The sequence below is a fragment of the Polypterus senegalus genome, chromosome 1 (assembly GCF_016835505.1).
Source record: "Polypterus senegalus isolate Bchr_013 chromosome 1, ASM1683550v1, whole genome shotgun sequence".
In the NCBI taxonomy this organism is placed as follows: Eukaryota; Metazoa; Chordata; class Cladistia; order Polypteriformes; family Polypteridae; genus Polypterus; species Polypterus senegalus.
Genome location: NC_053154.1, coordinates 126,444,558 through 126,465,020, shown reverse-complemented (window position 1 = coordinate 126,465,020; position 20,463 = coordinate 126,444,558). Strand labels below are relative to the sequence as shown.

At 36.1% G+C, this 20,463-nt stretch overlaps 1 protein-coding gene across 1 annotated transcript; it reads right to left on the bottom strand.

The window, feature by feature from the left end:
- Window positions 1-1,938: 1,938 nt before the first annotated feature.
- LOC120533540 (extracellular calcium-sensing receptor-like) lies at window positions 1,939-20,171 on the bottom strand. Its single transcript, XM_039760500.1, has 10 exons — window positions 19,911-20,171; window positions 18,572-19,363; window positions 18,102-18,232; window positions 17,761-17,884; window positions 6,728-7,002; window positions 6,347-6,641; window positions 5,221-6,012; window positions 4,582-4,809; window positions 3,513-3,636; window positions 1,939-2,852 (listed from the first exon to the last, which is right to left on the bottom strand). Exons 1-10 carry the CDS (start codon window positions 20,169-20,171, stop codon window positions 1,939-1,941), a joined length of 3,936 nt encoding a protein of 1,311 aa, XP_039616434.1.
- Window positions 20,172-20,463: the final 292 nt, after the last annotated feature.

Genomic DNA, 20,463 nt, shown 5'->3' with positions numbered 1-20,463 from the left:
GTCCTTTCTTAGATATGTCCGTCTGTCTGTTGATTGTGAAAAATAGAGGTCATAAGGGTACTGTCCTTTATGCGAATGAAAGTGTCCAGAAAGTATTTGTCAATTGGCTATGAGAGTGAGTTAGTTATTTTCTACATTTTTTTCTTTGTTTGGTTCTTTAGACAGTGACTTGGGTTGCTCTGGATTATAACAAATGCCGTTCTCTTTAGATTGTTTTTCAGTTTTGTTATTGCTAAACCACTTTGGACGTTAACTGCTTAATTATTTTCTGTTCCTATCCTTTATTTTAAACCAGCACTCTTATTTTTTTTTAACAGAAAACATTTATTTTGTACAGTTTGTTATTTCATGCAGTCTCTCCCAGTTAGACCTCCAAAATGTCACAAAAGGAATGTTAAAATTGAATTACAAAAGGAAAGGAAATGATCACACATAGAAGATGTTAATAAAATATATATTAATAACCTAGGCTGGCAAAATCCCATAAAAATGTAGAATCTCAGCATCACTCTACTAGGGAATCTCAGGTAAACTGATTGAATTGATGTAACAATAAGTTTAGAGAATACTCCATTAATTTTTATTCATAACTTCTGAAAACAATACCTTTTCACACAAATTACTGCCAATTCTTAATCCAGTCACTTGTATGGTTTAGTAACACAACATTGTAAAATAATGGAACTTTAAAATAAATTCAGCAATAAAAATCAAACCAATTTTGCTGATATATTATAATGATCAGACTGTTAACATTGGTCAAAACAGTTTTCACCACTAACTAATTGGTGTTGAACAAGTCACTTCACCTTTCAATATCTAAACCTATTTTGATTTCAGTTTTACTAAAATACACTGTGTGATTTGTGGTGCTTCAGTATAACATATGACCTAGAACATAGGAACTCCTATTAGACAAACTGCTGCTGGAAGAGACAAAAGTTCTTAAGTTAATTGCTCCAGCATTATTATAAAATCTATTGCAGCAATATCTCAATTGAAAGGTAATGCTGTCAAGATATTACAGATTTGATTACACAAAACAAAAATGAGAAAACGGATAGCTTTATGGTAGTTCAATAAGCTTTTTTTAATAATAAACTGTCTCCTTTCACTTTTTTAGTTTGATGTATATGATTACTGTTCCCTCACTGTACATCTTTTATGTACATGAGAAGATGATAATAACAAATAATAAACACCTTTAAGTAAATTTGTTTAATTAAACAAAAACCACAAATTCTTTTCCTCTGTTATTATTACACATTTAATTGTAGCTGGTTTTACTTCAATGTTTATAAGATATACTTGGAATGTAGTGTAAAAGTGTTTTTCATGCATTGTTTTCTATTGAAAGTAAGAAGTACAATTTTTCTAAAATACCAGTTTAAAAAATATTACATTGGTTCAATATTTTCAACTCTCTACCAAAAATATGCTTAAGCCAGTTGTTAACTAATATTGCAACCTGCTAGTAACATATTAAGAGCATAAAACTGAACTTTTCTAATAATGCGTTTTCCTCACTAACACATAAAAGGTGTTGCAAAGTATTGGTGTCGCACAAGCTTTATAAGTTTATCCATTTAGATTCTTACTTTTGTTTTATGTAAACACACATTAATCTGTTTATAAAGAAGCTGAAGTGGGGACCAATTTTTGAGCATAAAAATCTATTATGTTATCTATATTATAGGTTACTTGTTTAGAATATTTCTCAATGTTTATACTGCACTAACAAACATCATCATTTACAGATATTTATTAATGAAAACAAATATGTTAAATTATACACACAATTAATTTGGTTACCTTAGCATTAAGGTCAGCATATTTCTCAACTTCATTTTGGCTTGCTGTACTATCAATACTTTAAAAAAGTATCACTGACTGTTTACTGTATCATAGTTTAAACGTGACCGAATTTTCATGTAGATATCAAAGCGATTTTGACTGCACTTTACCCATTAGGTGTTTTTTTGAATTTTTATCTGGTTTCAGCAGAATGATATAACATTTTGGAACAAAAATACAAAGAAGTAAACCAAAACTTGATGCCAGAATAGCAAATACCTCTACAGCTACTGTATACTTTCCAGGAGAGCTGATATAAGATGGAATAAACGTGATCCAAACGGCACAGAACACCAGCATGCTGAATGTGATGAATTTTGCCTCATTAAAATTGTCTGGCAGTTTTCGAGCAAGAAAAGCCAAAACAAAACACATAACTGATAACAGGCCAATATATCCTAACACAATATAAAAAGCTACTGTGGATCCCATTTCACATTCTAAAATGATTATTTCTTTATTAGTGTTCATGTTCTTTTGGGGGAATGGAGGATGTTTTACTAACCAAATGATACATATCAAAGTCTGTATGAGTGTAAAAGTTAAAACACTTAACCGCTGCTGAGCTGGTCCAAAGCATTTCATTATATTACTACCAGGCATTGTTGCTCTAAATGCCATAAGCACAACTATTGTTTTTCCCAAAACACACGAGATGCAAAGAACAAATGTGATGCCAAAAGCTGTGTGTCGTAACATGCAGGACCACTGAGTGGGCTCCCCAATAAATGTAAGTGAACACAGAAAACACAGCGTCAATGAAAAAAGAAGAAGAAAACTTAGTTCTGAGTTATTAGCTTTCACAATTGGAGTATCTCTGAACTTGAAAAATACAACAGTAACCACAGAAGTTAGAGAAGCTCCTAACAAAGCAAATATAATTAATATCATCCCCATTATTTCATCATAAGACAAAAATTCAATGTCCTTTAAAATGCACTGGTCTTTCTCTTCATTGGCCCGGTATTCCAAAGGGCACTTTGTGCAGTGAACTGCATCTGTAAGGAAAAGTTAGATTGTCATGAAATTAGCCATCTTAATTAATATTTAGACTACTTTGATTTGCTGCTAAATAAAAAATGACATTATATTATTATATTTTTCACAAACTGTTATGGCAGGAAAGTTCAGCAAGTAGCCAAAAATGCAACACAGTTAAACTCCAAAGTATCATTTAGTTTATAAGCAGTGTAGCAGTTTGTCTATTGACATTTTTACAAAAATGTATCAAAAGTGACATACACTCATTCATAAATGTAAGCCATTGTCTTCTGCTGTTAAGTTGTAGTGCTCATATGTTAAGAATAAAACAGCATAAGAAAAAAGATTATTATTATTTTTTGTCTGTCTTAAAAGTACAAACTCTTAAGAAAGAGATGGAAAAAAGAGGACTTTATGCTAGAGAAAAACTAAGTACTACAACAGATTATTATTAAAATAAATAAATACAGGAAAATTGATATCATGCTCCTCAGTTATTTAGTTCTCACATTACAAGGAATATTTTGCATATTTAATTTATGAACTTTCAACCATAAGGTTTGAAACATACAGACTGTGCAACATCCTGCTTAGGACTGGTTCCTGGATTATTTTCAGTTCTGCTGGGACATATTCCAAGTCCTTTTATCTGTGCACTATACAAAGCAGGTCATTACCTGTGCTATTACTAATTTCTCCTTCTGCACATGGTAGACAATCAAAACAACAAACTGGTTTTCCTTTCTGTGTAGCTTTACGTGTACCAGGACGACAGCTTTCACTGCATACTGATTTTGGAATCTAGAAAAAAAAATGATGCACAACTTTAACGTATACATAATCCCTCCTTGATCGCGGGGGTTGAGTTCCAGAACCCCCCGTGATAAGGGAAAATACGCGAAGTAGAAACCATATGTTTGTATGGTTATTTTTATATATTTTAAGCCCTTATAAACTCTCCCACACTGTTAACATTATTAGAGCCCTCTAGACATGAAATAACACCCTTTAGTCAAAAGTTTAAACTGTGCTCCATGACAAGACAGAGATGACAGTTCTTTCTCACAATTAAAAGAATGCAAACATATCTTCTCTTCAAAGGAGCGCCGTCAGCAGCAGAGAATGTCAGAGAGACAGAGAGAGCGTGACAGAAAAGCAAACAATCAAAAAGTCAATACGTGCTTTTGGGCTTTTAAGTATGCGCACAGCGATAAAGCAGCCGCAAAGAAAGGCGCAATGTGAAGGTAGTCTTTCAGCATTTTTTAGAGTAGCGTCCGTATCTTCTAGGCAAACAGCCTCTGTGCAAACAGCCCCTCTGCTCACACCCCCTCCGTCAGGCGCAGAGAATGTCAGAGTGTGAGAGAGACAGAGAAAAGCAAACAATCAAGCACCGTGCGGGAAGCACATCGTATATCATTGAGGAGTTTTATTTAATGCGAAATACATGCTTTGATTGGGTAGCTTGTAAGCCATCCGCCAATAACGTCCCTTGTATGAAATCAACTGGGCAAACAAACTGAGGAAGCATGTACCATAAATTAAAAGACCCATTGTCCGCAGAAATCCGTGAACCAGCGAAAAATCTGTGATATATATTTAGATATGCTTACATTTAAAATCCGTGATGGAGTGAAGCCGCGAAAGTCGAAGCGCGATATAGCGAGGGATCACTGTACACTATTAAAGCTCATAACATTAAATCATGCTAAATTTTGCCTTTTGTTCAAATGAAAATAAAGAGATCACCTTGCCATCATTGGTGGCCCACACGATGCTCTTGTTGTTCATTATAAACTGCTTTCCTTCTGGCATAAGTGCATCATAAAATCCAATGGTCACAAACTCTATGATTCCGTTTACACTAAGCTGCCAATTCACCAATTCATATCTTGCAGGAGGATCTCCATTAACATCAAAATTTACATAGTCACCATTGTTTTCACTGAAATTAACTTTCTTCAGGTACTGCAATGCCTATTATATCAATAAATATTGTGATCATAAAAAATAGCCTAATAATTCAGAGAATTTATCAGCTTTATTTGCCTAGCAATTTCAAAGTAATATAAATGACAGATGTCAAATATCTTAAGCAACTGCTTTAATTCATACTCTTAATTGACTTTTTTTATATACATTGCAATATTTATAAAAATTTTACACATCCTTACTGATATATCAGCTGTACCAGAAATCAAGGCAAATTATTTGAAACTTAAATCCAATTTAACAGTATCTGTAACCAAAATTATGTAAGTGAAAATCACATTTTCTTTTTACGAAAACAGATAATAATAATAATAATAATCAAATATTTAGAAACGTTCAATACCTTGGTTAAACTATATGTTAAAATATGTAAACATTTGATGATAAACTACTTACCTGCAGTGGCAGTGTATCTTTTTGGTTTGCCATGCAGGGTCCTTGATTATCCTGGCAAGATGGAAGGTCATGGAGTGCATGTGCTACAGCATATACAGCTTTGAACACATTATATGTAATTCTTAGTTCAGAAACATCAGTGTACAGATTATTAACTTGCTGGAGATTCTCCGATCCTGTGCAGGTTTTAGAATGAGAAGTGTTGAAACTGCAATCAAACATATCCTCCCAAAGTTTAATCAAACCTGTATTGCCTGGAGTGCTTGTTGGACGAACTGAAAGTAAAAATTCTTTCAGCCCTGGTATTGCTGCATTAGCGAGTGAAAAGCCAATCGCTCCTTTAAAAATTCTGTAGTTTTCCATAGTTGCCACATTTTTGGCAGAAACCAAAGATTCACTGCCTACCCACTGTAGACCTGTAACATTCTGAAGCAGCAATTCCTTCATTAAAAATTCCAGATCTATGAAAATTGCAAAAGCTACAATAGTCTTTGAAGAAGCCATTTTAATTACGTCAACTGTTTTAAGAAATTTCTCTCTTGGATTGGTTCTGTAAATAACTTCTGAATATTCAATGCAGATTCCTTCCTTCTGGGCTACATCTATAAAGGTGGCCATGCCAGAATTGCCATAGTCATTGTCACTTCTTATTGTCCCCACCCAGGTCCATCCAAAGTGCTTGACAAGTTGTGCCAGTGCTCTGCTTTGATAATAATCACTTGGTATTGTTCTGAAAAAAGTGGGAAACTCTTTCCTGTTGCTGAGACATGCACAAGTAGCAAAATGACTGATCTGTGAAAATGAAACCAATTAAATTCTATATATATATATATATAAAATATACATAATTCTATACAATACATAAATACTTTCAGTATATCATAATATATTAGTAGCAACGATTAAGAAATTTTATAGAACAATTTCATACTGTTACATTTTTATAGTAAATTAATTATTGTGAATTTTATGTCATAGACGTGATGCAACTTTGGTATAATACTAAAACTTATTTGAACAATTACACCTCCATAGTATTTAAGACTTTTAAATGGATTTACTGAAGAACCACTGAAAAAAGAGATGTTAATAATAATAATAATGATAATGATACATTATTTCTTACCACTGGTATGTTAAATTGACCGACAAGCGTAGAGATACCAATAGTTGGAGAAGAGGCAGAATGTCCTATGATTGTGTGAATGAATGACTGTTGAGAACACGGCAGAGTTGATGATTGTGCTTCTCCTGCTCCACTCATTAGTGCCATTGCTGCTTTAATTGCCAAAGAAATAGTACTACAAGCATCATATATCTTGTATCCCAGTGACACATTAGGCAAAATATCTGTTCTGTTGTTTATTTGCTCAATCGCAAAGATCATGGTTTCAGCAAACTGATATTCTTTATAATTTAAACTTTTCAAAATAGAAACACAAGTTTAATCACAGTTTAAAAATAAAACTGACACAAATGTATGCTATGCAAATTATAAAATACTCACCCTGTACAGAATAATGGTTCAGGTGTAGACTTAAGTGTGGGTTTGGATGCTATAATGTTATTATGAAGTGTAAAAATTCCACCCAACATGAAGTCACCAGTCTTTGAAAGAAGAGGAATATCAGGTTTTCCCCATAGTTTGCAAACAGGATCTTCACTCCATACCGAAAGAGCCAGCACAATAACTCTCAGAAGCATGTCTCTGAATAAATGACAAGACAGCAACGATAAAGAGTTGACTTGGTTTATATTGTGTTCTGCCTGAAGGCAGTGCTCCTTCAGCAATTGCAAAGAAGTTTCTCATTTACCTAATGTACTAATTTTAGCCATGGGATTTATTCATTGGTGGTTCTTTTTTTTTCTGAAGATATTATCCTTCATGTCATCAATGTACTGTAAATATTCTGACAATTTAAAAATCTTTTAGTGATAGGAAAAAAAGCTATTTTTTTATCCCAAAACATTTAGGATACTGTACATATGTACTTTATCATTACATTTCAACATTTAGAGATATATTATCCGCATCTATGGAATTTGTGGAAAGGGAATTCTTAAAAAGAAACACTTTCAGACAATAGTAATATTTAATGTGAAACCAATATGTGTGTATTAAATTCAAAAGCTATTCAGTGGCTCAACAAATAGCATGGCTGTCTTTCAGCCCTGGGACTGCACTTTGAATCTTGGATGGAACTTCACATGTGAGGAATTTATATATTCTCCATATGAGCTCATGATCTTCTACTTTAAGGGTACTTGCTTTTCTCACATAGCCTAAAGGCAGGTTGTTTATTTGACTGACATACCTAACACAATTTGTGTGTGTATGGCCTGTAGTGGATAGTAGGGTTTCTTGCCTTCTGCTTGGTCTTGATAAGCTATGGTCTGGCTCTCTCTATCCTTCTACAGGAAACAACAAGTTTGGAACATTAAATAGGAGTCTTTACACTCATATGTTCCATTCTCCAGAAGGACACACATAAGACAGTAATGGGAGCAGCTTTGTAAAAAATTGTTAATGGATTTCCCAATAATGCAGCTTAGATGTATCATCTGTTGTGATTAGGCATGTTGTATTTGAAAGGGAGGCCTCAGTGATCTGGATGGTGGAGTAGGTATTTTACCGTAGGCTGGCGAGGGAATTTTCTTTGGTAGCAGTATACCATGCACTGAAATGGCTCAGAAATTAATGTTCACAGTACCACCTTGGGAGAAAAAGAATTACAGTGAATTAAAAACCTAAGGTGCTCAGAGTTTATTTTGCACATTCTGTGCAATATCCTCTGAATGGAAGACCAAGTATTCCAGGCAGCAATTCCATCACAGGAAGGTCAGAGAACAGGTAAGAGGAGTACCCCTTAAAGTCACATTAAATATTAAATAAGAGGGCTCTGCTGAAGAAGAGTAAAAGATTTCTGTCTTCACCAAACAGGCTGCTCCTTGAAAAATATTTAAATCACAAGGGGACCTATTTTACCTAACTGGGGGAAAACACTAGTTATGTGACTGTTATGCATGTCCTCCATTAACTGAAGCACCATTTTTCAATATTTTTAACATGATTTGCTTTTCAAAATGTATTGTTTACATTAATGCCTTTCACTTGGATAGATGTGTGTATTTGTTTTGTATTAATTGTATTACAATTAACCTCATTTTTTTATCATATTCATTTTTTCAATCCCTCCATATTCTTAATTTACCTATTCACTGCATTTCCTATCATCATTCCATAGACATGATGGTTAGGGTAGCTTGACTCCCTGAAATTATCTGGTTTGAGCAACTGTGGGTGTGTGCTTCTGTAAGCCATGCATTAGACTTATATTGTACTTTCAGAAATGCCTGCAACTAACTCCCTGACATCTAGTAATGGATGAAATGGGCTTGGAAAATGAGGGATTGAATTAACCTCTTGGCATTAATAATTACACTGTAATATACTGTATATGAAATGCTTATTCCTAAACTATCAATGTACATGCTGTCCATCTATCTGTGTCAGTATGGAAAAATCAATATCCACAGAGAAGCTGTTAGGTTAATTGCAGAACATTAAAGTGTAAGGGAGAGTGATTTGTGGGACTGTGTTTGGTAAAGAGTCTTATATAGGTGTGTTTTGTTTCCTTCTCTGATAGATAAATCCTGATGTGGAAATTTCAGGCGAAATAAATGGCTGGATGACTGTTATCTGAAGTAGGGAATGGTGATGTGACAGGTAATGTCTTGAATGCAGGAATAAAAACAGGTTTGACTGTTTTCACAATGACAGTTTAACGTTCTCTCTAGGTTTTCGTGGATTCTGCCGATAGCCTTCTGGTTTAGTGTGAAAAAACGTCTTCCACTGTATGGTCCTTCAAACACAATGAGTGCAACACAAAACTCAAAAGTTCAAAAGCCCCAAAAACAAGAGCTTTCCTTCTTAATTGTGCAAACTAAGTATTACAAATAACAGAAAATAAGAATATGCATTGTTTGCTATAAGAATGCAATTTGTTAATACCTTTTAAGATCATTTATAATCAAACATATTTCCACACAGCAACCCGATACCTGTTGTTTTTTTTATGCCATCTGTTTTTAAAATTAAACTTAAGGTTTTTGGCACCTATACATAAAACAATATATAATCCTCCATTTTCTCCTCGCTAACCTCAGATCATAAGAGTGTTCACTTTATCGTGATTTGCATCATTATATCAGCAGATGAAGATTCAATACATCACTCTAAAATAATAAACAATTTAGCTACTAAATCGAAGGAATTTTTGGAGATAAATACTGGCTCAATGGAGGGCCCGTGAATCCTCTGGGAGGCTACCAAAGGCTGTATCTGAGACTTTTCCATTAGTTTTTCATCACTGCAAAAATAAAATGCTGAACTTGATTCCCAGCATTCTGAGTTGGAGAGGTTTCTCTCCCACTTACTAGATAAAAACCTACAAAATAAAATATCACTTTTTAGTTCTGACCCAAATGCACTTCTCTTACAATGAACATAATTTTAAATCCATCAGACTAGGGCTCACTGTTTTGTCTCTGAGGCCAACCCCTGCGAACTCCTGTTTCTCAGTCTTTGTCATAATTTGCTACTATCTCTTCATCTGGTTCTATTAGTAATGACCCCAAGCAAATAAATTAATAATTTTTCAATTACTACTCAAATATGTTTTTCTGAAGTGCCTTTGCCTCACCTCTAAGTTTCCTTGTCTTTTCTAGATTTTCTGAATTTGCCCCATCTTTCAAATTAGGAAAGATCACACCTAGGTGCTCCTGTTAATTTGGAAGACCTTAGGGAAACACTACACATTATGATTAAAGGCAAAACCCAGACTTTGATAGCATTCCACTTGAGCACTTTTTAGCCTTTTGGGAATAGCTTTCTCTACCTCTTTCCCAAATGTTGAATTCAGCCATTTCTTCACAGTATTTGAATCCAATATTTAATCCTGCAGTCATCCCTCATTTATTAAAACAAGGCAAAGACTATACTCAGTGTCAGAGGTAGAGGTGATTATCTATTAAGTCAGACACCAAACTCTTTGCTAAAGTCCTAGTACACAGACTTCAAACTGTTATGTATAAACTGGTTTTATTCACACCTGATTTGCTTTGGATAATTTTAGAGAACTTCTTCATATAATCGATGCAGCTCCCTCCTATACTTTACACACAATTTTATTTTCCTTGAATGCTGAAATGTTGATAGATTAAATTGGGCATTTCTTTGGCAGCTGTGACAGCTAAACTGTTAAATGGTTAAAAATCTGAAAAAGCCTTAAGCCTGAAAAATGCCTTCCTTAGAAAAACTGCTTCCTCAGGAGAAGGGCTGCAGCTATGAGGTGAAGAATCATTTAAGGCTGCAGCACGTACACAGGATGTCAGTTGGAAGTAATGGTTCATGTAAACAGCTTGTGTTCTAAGTGTAAGAACAAATGTGTGTGACAGTGCAGGCTGGCTCCATGCTACCAGTTCCTTCCAGGAGCCTCTTGAACCTGCCTCCATCGATAACATTACCGAGATGAGCCAGGCAAATGAGGACACATACACATACCAAGGGGTAGGTGCAAAAGGGTAAACAGTGCTTCTATTAAACATCCAAAAAGCAACACAGTGTCCAAGTTAAAGTGCAGTGCAATCTTCTGTCAAAAAATAAATAATCAATTGAAAGTCACTGATCGTGGAGGTTAAAATACATTAATCCCTCGCTATATCGCGCTTTGACTTTCGCGGCTTCACTCTATCGCGGATTTTATATGTAAGCATATTTAAATATATAACGCGGATTTTTCGCTGCTTCGTGGGTTCTGGAGACAATGGGTCTTTTTACTTCTGGTACATGCTTCCTCAGTTGGTTTGCCCAGTTGATTTCATACAAGGGACACTATTGGCGGATGGCTGAGAAGCTAACCAATCAGAGCATGCAGTTAAGTTCCTGTGTGCTGACTGGCTCAGTAACAGACCGCCAAATTCGATTCCGTGGCGTTAACCAGGAAATCTTGTCTCGCTCATTCAGCATTAACGTGTTTTGCTGTGTAAAGAGTTAACTTTTGTGCTATTTTGTGTTTATCTTTGTGCGTAGTCAAACCCTTCGTTATGGCTCCAAAACGATCTGCTACTGCTTCAGGGGCCATGCCCAAGCGCCAACAGAAGATGCTAACGATTGCCAAAAAGGTAGACGTTTTGGATATGTTGAAGGAAGGGAAAAGCTGCACTGCTGAAGGACGCCGTTATGGCATCAATGAGTCCCCGATTCTTTTTATTTAAAAAGGAGGAAAAGAATATAAGATCTACGGCCGCAGTGTCCTTTTAACCAGGGCGCAAAATGAGTTGTAAGTGGACGTACTAAGGCAGTAGTCCAGATGGAATCTGCTTTAGGGATTTGGATTGAAGACTGCCGGAAGAAAAACAACGGCGGTACTACACAGTCGCCTGAAGAGGCTCCTTTAGAAGGGTTGTAATGCTCTCCTTTGTTGTGGAGTAAAATTAAACTCCTCATTATTGGATAAGTCGTTGTGTCAATGTTGGTGAGTAACCATAATTAATTTTCTACTTACAGTACTTAGTATATGTACGTACATTTAGTGTCACTGTACACACATTTACTGTTTACAATTTTTCTTGCATTGTACGTATTTATTGCTGGTGGCCTGTCTATCGTAATGTCTATAACATATGTGATATCGGAGACGCTTGATATCTTTAAAATAATATTAAGGTTTTACTGTATATAAACAGTGTGTTTACATACATAATTTCAATGAATCTTACCTAATATCTAAGAGAATACAAAGGGTTTATACTGTGTGGGGAATATTTATAAACAGTGTGGGAGAGTTTATAAGGGCTTAAAATATATAAAAATAGCCATACAAACATATGGTTTCTACTTCACGGATTTTCACCTATCACGGGGGGTTCTGGAACGCAACCCCCGAGATCGAGGGGGGATTACTGTATTCAATAAATAATTCTTTAAAATCAATGTTAAAAACCCTAGGCAGGAAGCTTTCCTTTAAAACTGAGTCCCCGCAGCAACACTTTTATCATAGTGACTCCTCCCCTTATCCTGTCTGGACTTTGCAGAAGGTGGAGATATTCAATCAACAGTTCCAGCCATCCAGCTTCTACAGGTTTGTGTCCCACTGCTCCAAGCAGGGCTCCCCATTCAAACCTCACCTAACCAAGACTTGAGTCCCTGTGGCCATCTGTGGCCCCCAAAACAGCTTCTCATCTGAGCTTCCCTGACTCCCGCTGCTTTCCAGAATTTATGCTGTGAGTCCCATGAACAATGTACTCAATATCTATGATCGCTCAGCTGGATTAGCCTTCTCCAGTCCCTGAGCATCGGCTGCATGCTCCCCTAAAGGGGCTGCCCTCCTGGCTGTCTGCTTTTTCTCTTTCTTTCTGACTCATGCACGGGCTCTCTCCTGCTCCCGCTTTTCTCTTCCATTCTTTCTTATAACCTCTGACTACTTCTCACTCTTTCTGTCGATCTGTTTCCTCCCTCGTTCTGCCCGTACAGGCTTCTTATATACTCTGCTGCCTAATTTAGCATGGCTGTGATGAGTTGTGCTCTCTGAAGCACCACTGAGGCACCTAACTGATCTACCTGCCTCCGCACGTATATACGAAATGCACACACACAAACCCGTCCACTTGGCAGCTCCACTAAGTTGTGGCATGATTATTTATTTAAAATTTACCTGACACCACAGACCACTTATCAAAAAATCTGTGTTAAGGGCATGTGAATACTTTGGGAATATTACAATGTAGCCAGCTAGCATTAAGAGTTAAAGGAATACAAAAGAAATGTCGACAATCAGCATTATTTACCAAATAAGCGTATAAGCTGTTGTGCAACCACTTATGCAAGCATTGCATTTACTGTATGTAATCTCTGAAGGAGAAGTATATTGAATATTGAAGTAAATCTATGTTTGGGGTCACTCCTGTCATTCAGTGCCTGCAGGGTACCCCTTTTCATTAAAAGAAATAAAGTGCGGAAAGCACAAGCTTTCTTCTGCCTGTTTCATTTAATTACCTGACTAATAAAGGGAGTCCTTTTTCTTACACAGTTTTCCTGGTGCCCAGACATGGGGCTGCTTGATTCCTCTTGGTGAGGAGACCCAGTGGATTGAGAATCTCTGAAGGAGAAGAAGACTGACAAAGTAGTTATGTCCAGTGTCACATGCCCATATACGGCCATTCTTCCCTCAGGTGTCTTGAGTCGTTTCCTTGCTTTGCGAAGGAAGCAGCTTTCTCACAGCTTCTGCACTGTTTTATAAACAAACGATATATAACAAAGTCCTTTTTCATTGCTTCGCCAACGAGGCGGCCTTTTTATTTAATTGACGAGTTCTCCGCTGTTTTATTGTTCATTTATTACGATTTTTATACTTATTGTGTAGGTTTTATTTAATTGACAGGTTCTCATCTATTTTATTGTTCATTTGTTACGATTCTTACAGTTATTATGTAGCTACTTTTCTGTTCAAATACCCATTTCCTTTATTTAATCTGCGGACTCTCCGCTATTTTTTTGTTCCTTTATTACGATTACAGTTATTTATTGCTTCCCTTCTTTGGCTGACTGCCTGCCCATATAAGCCACACCGCTGTTTTTTTGTCAAGCAGTCTTTACATAGCTTCTCCGCTATTTTATAAAGAAACGCCATATAAGGCCGTCGTTTTTCCTTGCTTCGCCAACTAAGCAGCCTTTCTATTTAATCCACGGGTTCTCCGCTGTTTTATTGTTCGTTTATTTCGATTGTTATACTTATTGTATAGGTATTTTATACTTTCTTTACTGATCAAGTACCCATTCCCTTTATTCTTCCAACTATACCCCTATTAAAATGTCTATCGACGTGATCACCATTAATCAAAGAACTATCACTTACCGAGTGGTGTCCATGCCCGGAGATGGCGCCTGCCTTTTCCATTCTCTGTGTTACATATTGCACGGACATATCAGGCTCACTTTTGATATCCGCAAGGACATTGTGTCTTATGTATTAAATGACTGGGAGAGTTTCAAAGTGTGGACTGATGATGGTACAGGAGATAATTATAGTACACAGGAGCACTATAAGACTGAAATGCTTAAGCCCTTCACCTATGGTTCTGCATGTGAGTTGATGGCTGCCGCTGAATTGTTTGGTTGTCGCTTTCAAGTGTACTGAAATGGGCAGATATTTTTCACCTTTGGAGAACCGTCACTGCCTCTTAAACATCTTAGAATCGCAGGTGACAATTTGAGTAGTGGACACTTTGATGTTTATGAATATTTCAACTCTCAAAAGCTGGATGCGAAGTTATTGATGAAGCCGGTTGTATACTTACATCGATTGACACATGCTCAATGTCACTTCAACACAAATCCAGCTGATTATTACAGTGGCAATCCAAGCTATGAGAACACAGTAAAAAGGAGACGTATCAGACGTCGTGGTAGATTTTCTGATACAGCTAGACGGAATCAACTTCGTGCAGCTGTCGCTAAATACTCGCAAGCACATCCACAAGTTGATAGAGACACTGTCGCTAAATACTCGCCAGCACATCCACAAGTTAATAGGGACGCTGTCAAGAAATACTCGCAAGCACATCCACAAGTTCATAGAGACGCTGTCACTAAATACACGGAGGCAAATCCACAAGTTAATAGAGCTTCTGTTTCTAGATACGATCCCAATAATGAAAAGCGGCTCATACGAAAACAAAAGGTTTGGCTCAAAAAAGCCAATTGTGGATTTGCGTACGACCCAAACATACATTATGTGTCTGACAAAGCAGTACACATTGGATCTATGAATGTTCACTGTGACTATTGTCAAGCAAAGAAGTGGAAATGCGAATCTCCTGGTTTGTGCTGTAACGGTGGTAAAGTATCTCTCACTCCTTTATGTAACCTTCCTCACCTTCTTGAAGGCCTGTTAAATGGCCAACATCCTCAAAGTGAGCATTTCTTGAACAACATTCGAAAGTACAACAGCGCATTTCAAATGACATCATTTGGTGCTAACCAAATCATTGAGGGAAATTTTATGCCTTCATTTAAACTTCAGGGACAAGTGTATCACTTGATTGGCAGTCTTTTACCTATGCCAAGTGAGGAACACAAATTTTTGCAAATTTACTTCGTCGGGGATTATGAAAAGGAAGCACAAATCCGCTGCGCTAATTTTTCTGGACTTAACATGCCCCTGGTGAAGCAATTACAAAAAATGCTCCATGACTGTAACACTTACATCCAGGACTTGCGCTCCACAATGGACAGTATTTCAGATGATGACAAAGACTTCAAAGTTCTCATTCACGCAGACAAAAAACCATTATATGCACACAAAGGCAGATTTAATAAACCCAGTTCATCAAGTTGGTGTTGTCATCGTTGGGCAAACATTCAACAATAGAGATATTGTCTTGAAAACCAGAGACAATAAACTTCAACGCATTAAAGAAACCCACAGATCCTATGATGCACTTCAATATCCTCTCATGATCTGCTATGGTGAAGACGGCTATTCTGTGTGTATACCTCAAGTTCATGCTACCAGTAGGTTACCTATGAACAAAACCGTCTCTGCAGCAAGCTTCTATTCATACCGCCTTATGATCAGACAACATCATGCTAATAATATCCTTTTCTTCAGAACTTTATTAAATCAGTTTTTAGTTGATATGTACGCAAAAATTGAATCCGAAAGACTAAATTATATCAGACTAAATCAAAAAAAACTACGGGCTGAAAATTACATTCACTTAAAAGATGCTATTGACAAAAACGACACTGATTTAATAGAACTTGGTCAGGCTGTGATATTACCATCTTCCTTCACTGGAGGACCTCGGTATATGCACGAGCGTACACAAGACGCAATGACATATGTTCGTCGTTATGGCCGCCCTGACTTATTCATTACATTTAATTGCAATCCTATATGTATATATATATGTTTATATGTGTGTGTGTGTGTGACAGCAACACTCATCACTCACAACAGTGACAAAACAATTACATTGTCAATCATCTTACGTTATTTTTAAAATGTTTCCTTTTCTTTTTCATTACTTCTTTAACACACTACTTCTCCGCTGCGAAGCGCGGGTATTTTGCTAGTTTCATCATAAGACAAAAATTCAATGTCCTTCAAAATGCACTGGTCTTTTTCCTTATTGGCCCAGTATTCCAAAGGACACTTCATGCAGTGAACTGCATCTGTAAGGAAAAATTATATTGTCATGCACTACCCATCTTAAGGAACATTTGGACTGTGTTGATTTACTGCTAAATACAAAATAATGAATTATATTTTTATAATATTTTGACTAACTATTATGGGAGGAAAGTTGAATACAATATGTAGCTAAAAACATACCACACAATAAAACTCCAATGTGATATTTAATTCAGGAGCAGTGTAGCACCCTTCCCATTGAAAGTTTTACAGAAATTTATCAAAAGTAACACAAACCCATCCATCCATCCATCCATCCTCTTCTGCTTATCTGAGATCGGGTCGCGGGGGCAGCAGCTTGAGCAGAGATGCCCAGACTTCCCTCTCCTTGGCCACTTCTTTTAGCTCTTCTGGGGGAATCCCGAGACGTTCCCAGGCCAGCCGGGAGACATAGTCCCTCCAGTGTGTCCTGGGTCTTCCCTGGGGCCTCCTCCCGGTTGGACGTGCCCGGAACACCTCACCAGGGAGGCGTCCAGGAGGCATCCTGATCAGATGCCGAGCCACTTCATCTGATTCCTCTCGATGCAGAGGAGCAGCGGCTCTACTCTGAGCCCCTCCAGGATGACTGAGCTTTTCACCCTATTTTTAAGGGAAAGCCCAGACACCCTGCTGAGGAAACTCATTTCAGCCGCTTGTATTTGCGATCTCATTCTTTCAGTCACTACGCAACACAAACCCATTCATTCATGTAAAATAAACAATTATGTAATGCTGGTATGGTAAAAGTACAAGAGATGAAAGATGAAAATGCATTATTATGATTTTTTTGTCTGTCTTCAAAGTACAAACTCTAAGAAAGAAATGAAAATGGTGGATTTTATGCTTGATAAAAACTATGTTGTGGTGAATCATCCATTGTAATAATTTAAATATTTAAAACTAAGCCCAAAAACGTGTGCAGGCCTTTTCAAGTAAATGGATGATTTGATAAGTTTTTATTAAATATGACAGCAAGTACTTTTTCGAATAAACTAATAAAAGAAAAAATGATTTTCTGCTCCTCTGTTATTTAGTTCCCACATTACAAGGTATATTTTGCTATGATCCTTGGGTCGAAAAAGCAAACCCTTATATATTTAATTTGACTGCCTTCAAGTATAAAATTAACATACAGTTTATTTAGATAATGATGAACTAAAACCTCATCATGGACTGGTTCCTGGGTTATGTTCAATTCTGTTAAGACACATTCCAAGTCCTCTTAATCAAGCACTAAACAAAGCAGGTTATGAACAAGGGTGGATTTTACTAAATAGTTTGTACATTTACACAGTCTAAGCATTACCTGTGCTGTTGCTAATTTCTCCTTCTGCACAAGGTAGGCAATCAAAACAACAGACCGGCTTTCCTTTCTGTGTAGCTTTACGTGTACCAGGATGACAGCTTTCACTGCATACCGATTCTGGAATCTAGAAAAAAAAATGAAAACAAAAAAAAATGTTCACAAGTTTGAAGTATACACTATTAAAGCTCATAAAATTAAATCATACTAAATTTTGCCTTTTGTTCAATTGAAAATGAAGAGATCACCTTGCCATCATTGGTGGCCCACACAATGCTCTTGTTGTTCATTATGAACTGCTTTCCTTCTGGCAAAATGCATCATAAAATCCAATAGTCACAAACTCTATGATTCCATTTACACTAAGCTGCCAATTCACCAATTCATATCTTGTAGGAGTATCTCCATTATTATCAAAATTGACATATTCACCTCTGTTTACACTGAAATTAACCTTCTTCAGATATTGCAATGCCTATTATTTAAAAAAAATTATTGTGATCATAAAAAAACAACTACTTTAATAGTATCTGTAACCAAAATTATGTAAGTGAAAATCTAATTTTTTTTGCAGGAAAACAGGTAAAATACCCATACAGTTATAAATGTTCAATGTCTTGATTATACTGTGTATATTATTTCAAACTTAAATCCAATTTAACACTATCTATATCTAAAATTACGAAAAGGGGAAATCATTTTTTTTTTTTTTTTTTTTAAGAAAATAGGTAAATAATCAAATATTTACAAACGTTCAATACCTTGGTTAAACTATGTGCTAAAATATGTAAAGATTTGACGACAAACTACGTACCTGCAGTGGCAGTGTATCTTTTTGGTTTGCCATGCAGGGTCCTTCATTATCCTGGCAAACTAGGAGGTTGTGGAGCGCATGTGCTACAGCATATACAGCTTTGTACACATTATATGTAATTCTTAGTTCAGAAACATCAGTGTACAGATTATTAACTTGCTGTAAATCCTCCGATCCTGAACACGTTTTAGGATTTGAAGCATTGAAACTGCAACCAAACATGTCTTCCCAAAGTTTAATCAAACCTGTATTGCCTGGAGTGCTAGATGGACGAACGGACAGTAAACATTCTTTTAGTCCTGGTATTGCTGCGTTAGCAATTGAAAAACCAATCGCCCCTTTAAAAATTCTGTAGTTTTCCATAGTTGCCACATTTTTGGCAGAAACCCAGGACTCACTGCCTACCCACTGTAGACCTGTAACATTTTGAAGAAGCAGTTCCTTAATTAAAAATTCAATGTCTATAAAAGATGCAAAAGCTACAATAGTCTTTGAAGAAGCCATTATAATTATGTCAACCGTTTTAAGAAATTTCTCTCTTGGATTGGTTCTGTGAATAACTTCAGAATATTCAATGCAGATACCTTCCTGTTCGGCTGCTTTTATAAAGGTAGCCATGCCAGAACTGCCGTAGTCATTGTCACTTCTTATTGTTCCCACCCAGGTCCATCCAAAGTGCTTGACAAGTTGTGCCAGTGCTCTGCTTTGATAATAATCACTTGGTATTGTTCTGAAAAAAGTGGGAAACTCTTTCCTGTTGTTGAGACATGCACAAGTAGCAAAATGACGGATCTGTGAAAATGAAATCAGTTAATTTCAATATATATAATTATATGCAACTGTAAACACTTTCAGTATTTCATAATAATATATTACTAACAATGATTACTGTAAGTACAACAACAACAACAACATTTATTTATATAGCACATTTTCATACAAATAGTAGCTCAAAGTGCTTTACATATTAAAGAATAGAAAAATGAAAGACACAATTATAAAACAAAATAAATCAACATTAATTAACATCGAATAAGAGTAAGTTTCAATGGCCAGGGGGGACAGAAAAAACAAAAAAACTCCAGACGGCTGGAGAAAAAATAATAAAAATAAGTAGTTTATAGATTAATTTCATACAGTTACATGTTTATGGTAAATCTATTTATTATGAATTTTTACATGACAAAGACTTGATGGAACCTTGGTATGGTTCTAAAATTTGTTTGAATAATTACACTTTGATATTGTTTAAGACTGTAAAAAGGATTTACTGATAACACAATTAGTAAGATTTAAAATATAAAAAAGCTGGTAACAATAACAATACACTAATTCTTACCACTGGTATGTTAAATTGGCCAACAAGCGTAGCAATCCCAATAGTTGGAGAAGAGGCAGTCTGTCCTATGATTGCATAAATGCTTGACTGTTGAGAACACGGCAGAGTTGATGATTGTGCTTCTCCTGCTCCACTCATTAATGCCATTGCAGCTTTGATTGCCATTGAAACAGTACTACAAGTATCATATATCTTATATCCCAGTGACACATTAGGTAAAATATCTGTTCTGTTGTTTATTTGCTCTATCGCAAAAACCATGGCTTCAGCAAACTAATATTCTCTATAATTTAAACTTTTCAAAGTGGAAAAACAAATTTAAGTCACAGTTTAAAATTTAAACTTGGCACTCATCATAACAGTATATTAGACAGATTAAAAAACACCCTGTACAGACTAGTGCTTTAGGTGTTGACTTAAGTGTTGGTTTGGATGCTATAAAATTATTATTCCATAAATTCCACCCAGAATGAAGTCACCAGTCTTTGAAAGAAGAGGAATATCAGGATTTTCCCATAATTTGCAAAAAGGATCTTCACCCTGTACTGAAAGA

Excerpts from the sequence above, each read along its gene's own strand:
- LOC120533540 (XM_039760500.1), bottom strand. The coding sequence starts at position 20,171 with ATGGTTTTTGCGATAGAGCAAATAAACAACAGAACAGATATTTTACCT. Across the intron at positions 6,013-6,346 it reads GTCAATTTAACATACCAGTG|ATCAGTCATTTTGCTACTTG; the intron begins GTAAGAAATAAT and ends TCATTTTCACAG. Across the intron at positions 2,853-3,512 it reads AGAAATTAGTAATAGCACAG|ATGCAGTTCACTGCACAAAG; the intron begins GTAATGACCTGC and ends TTTTCCTTACAG.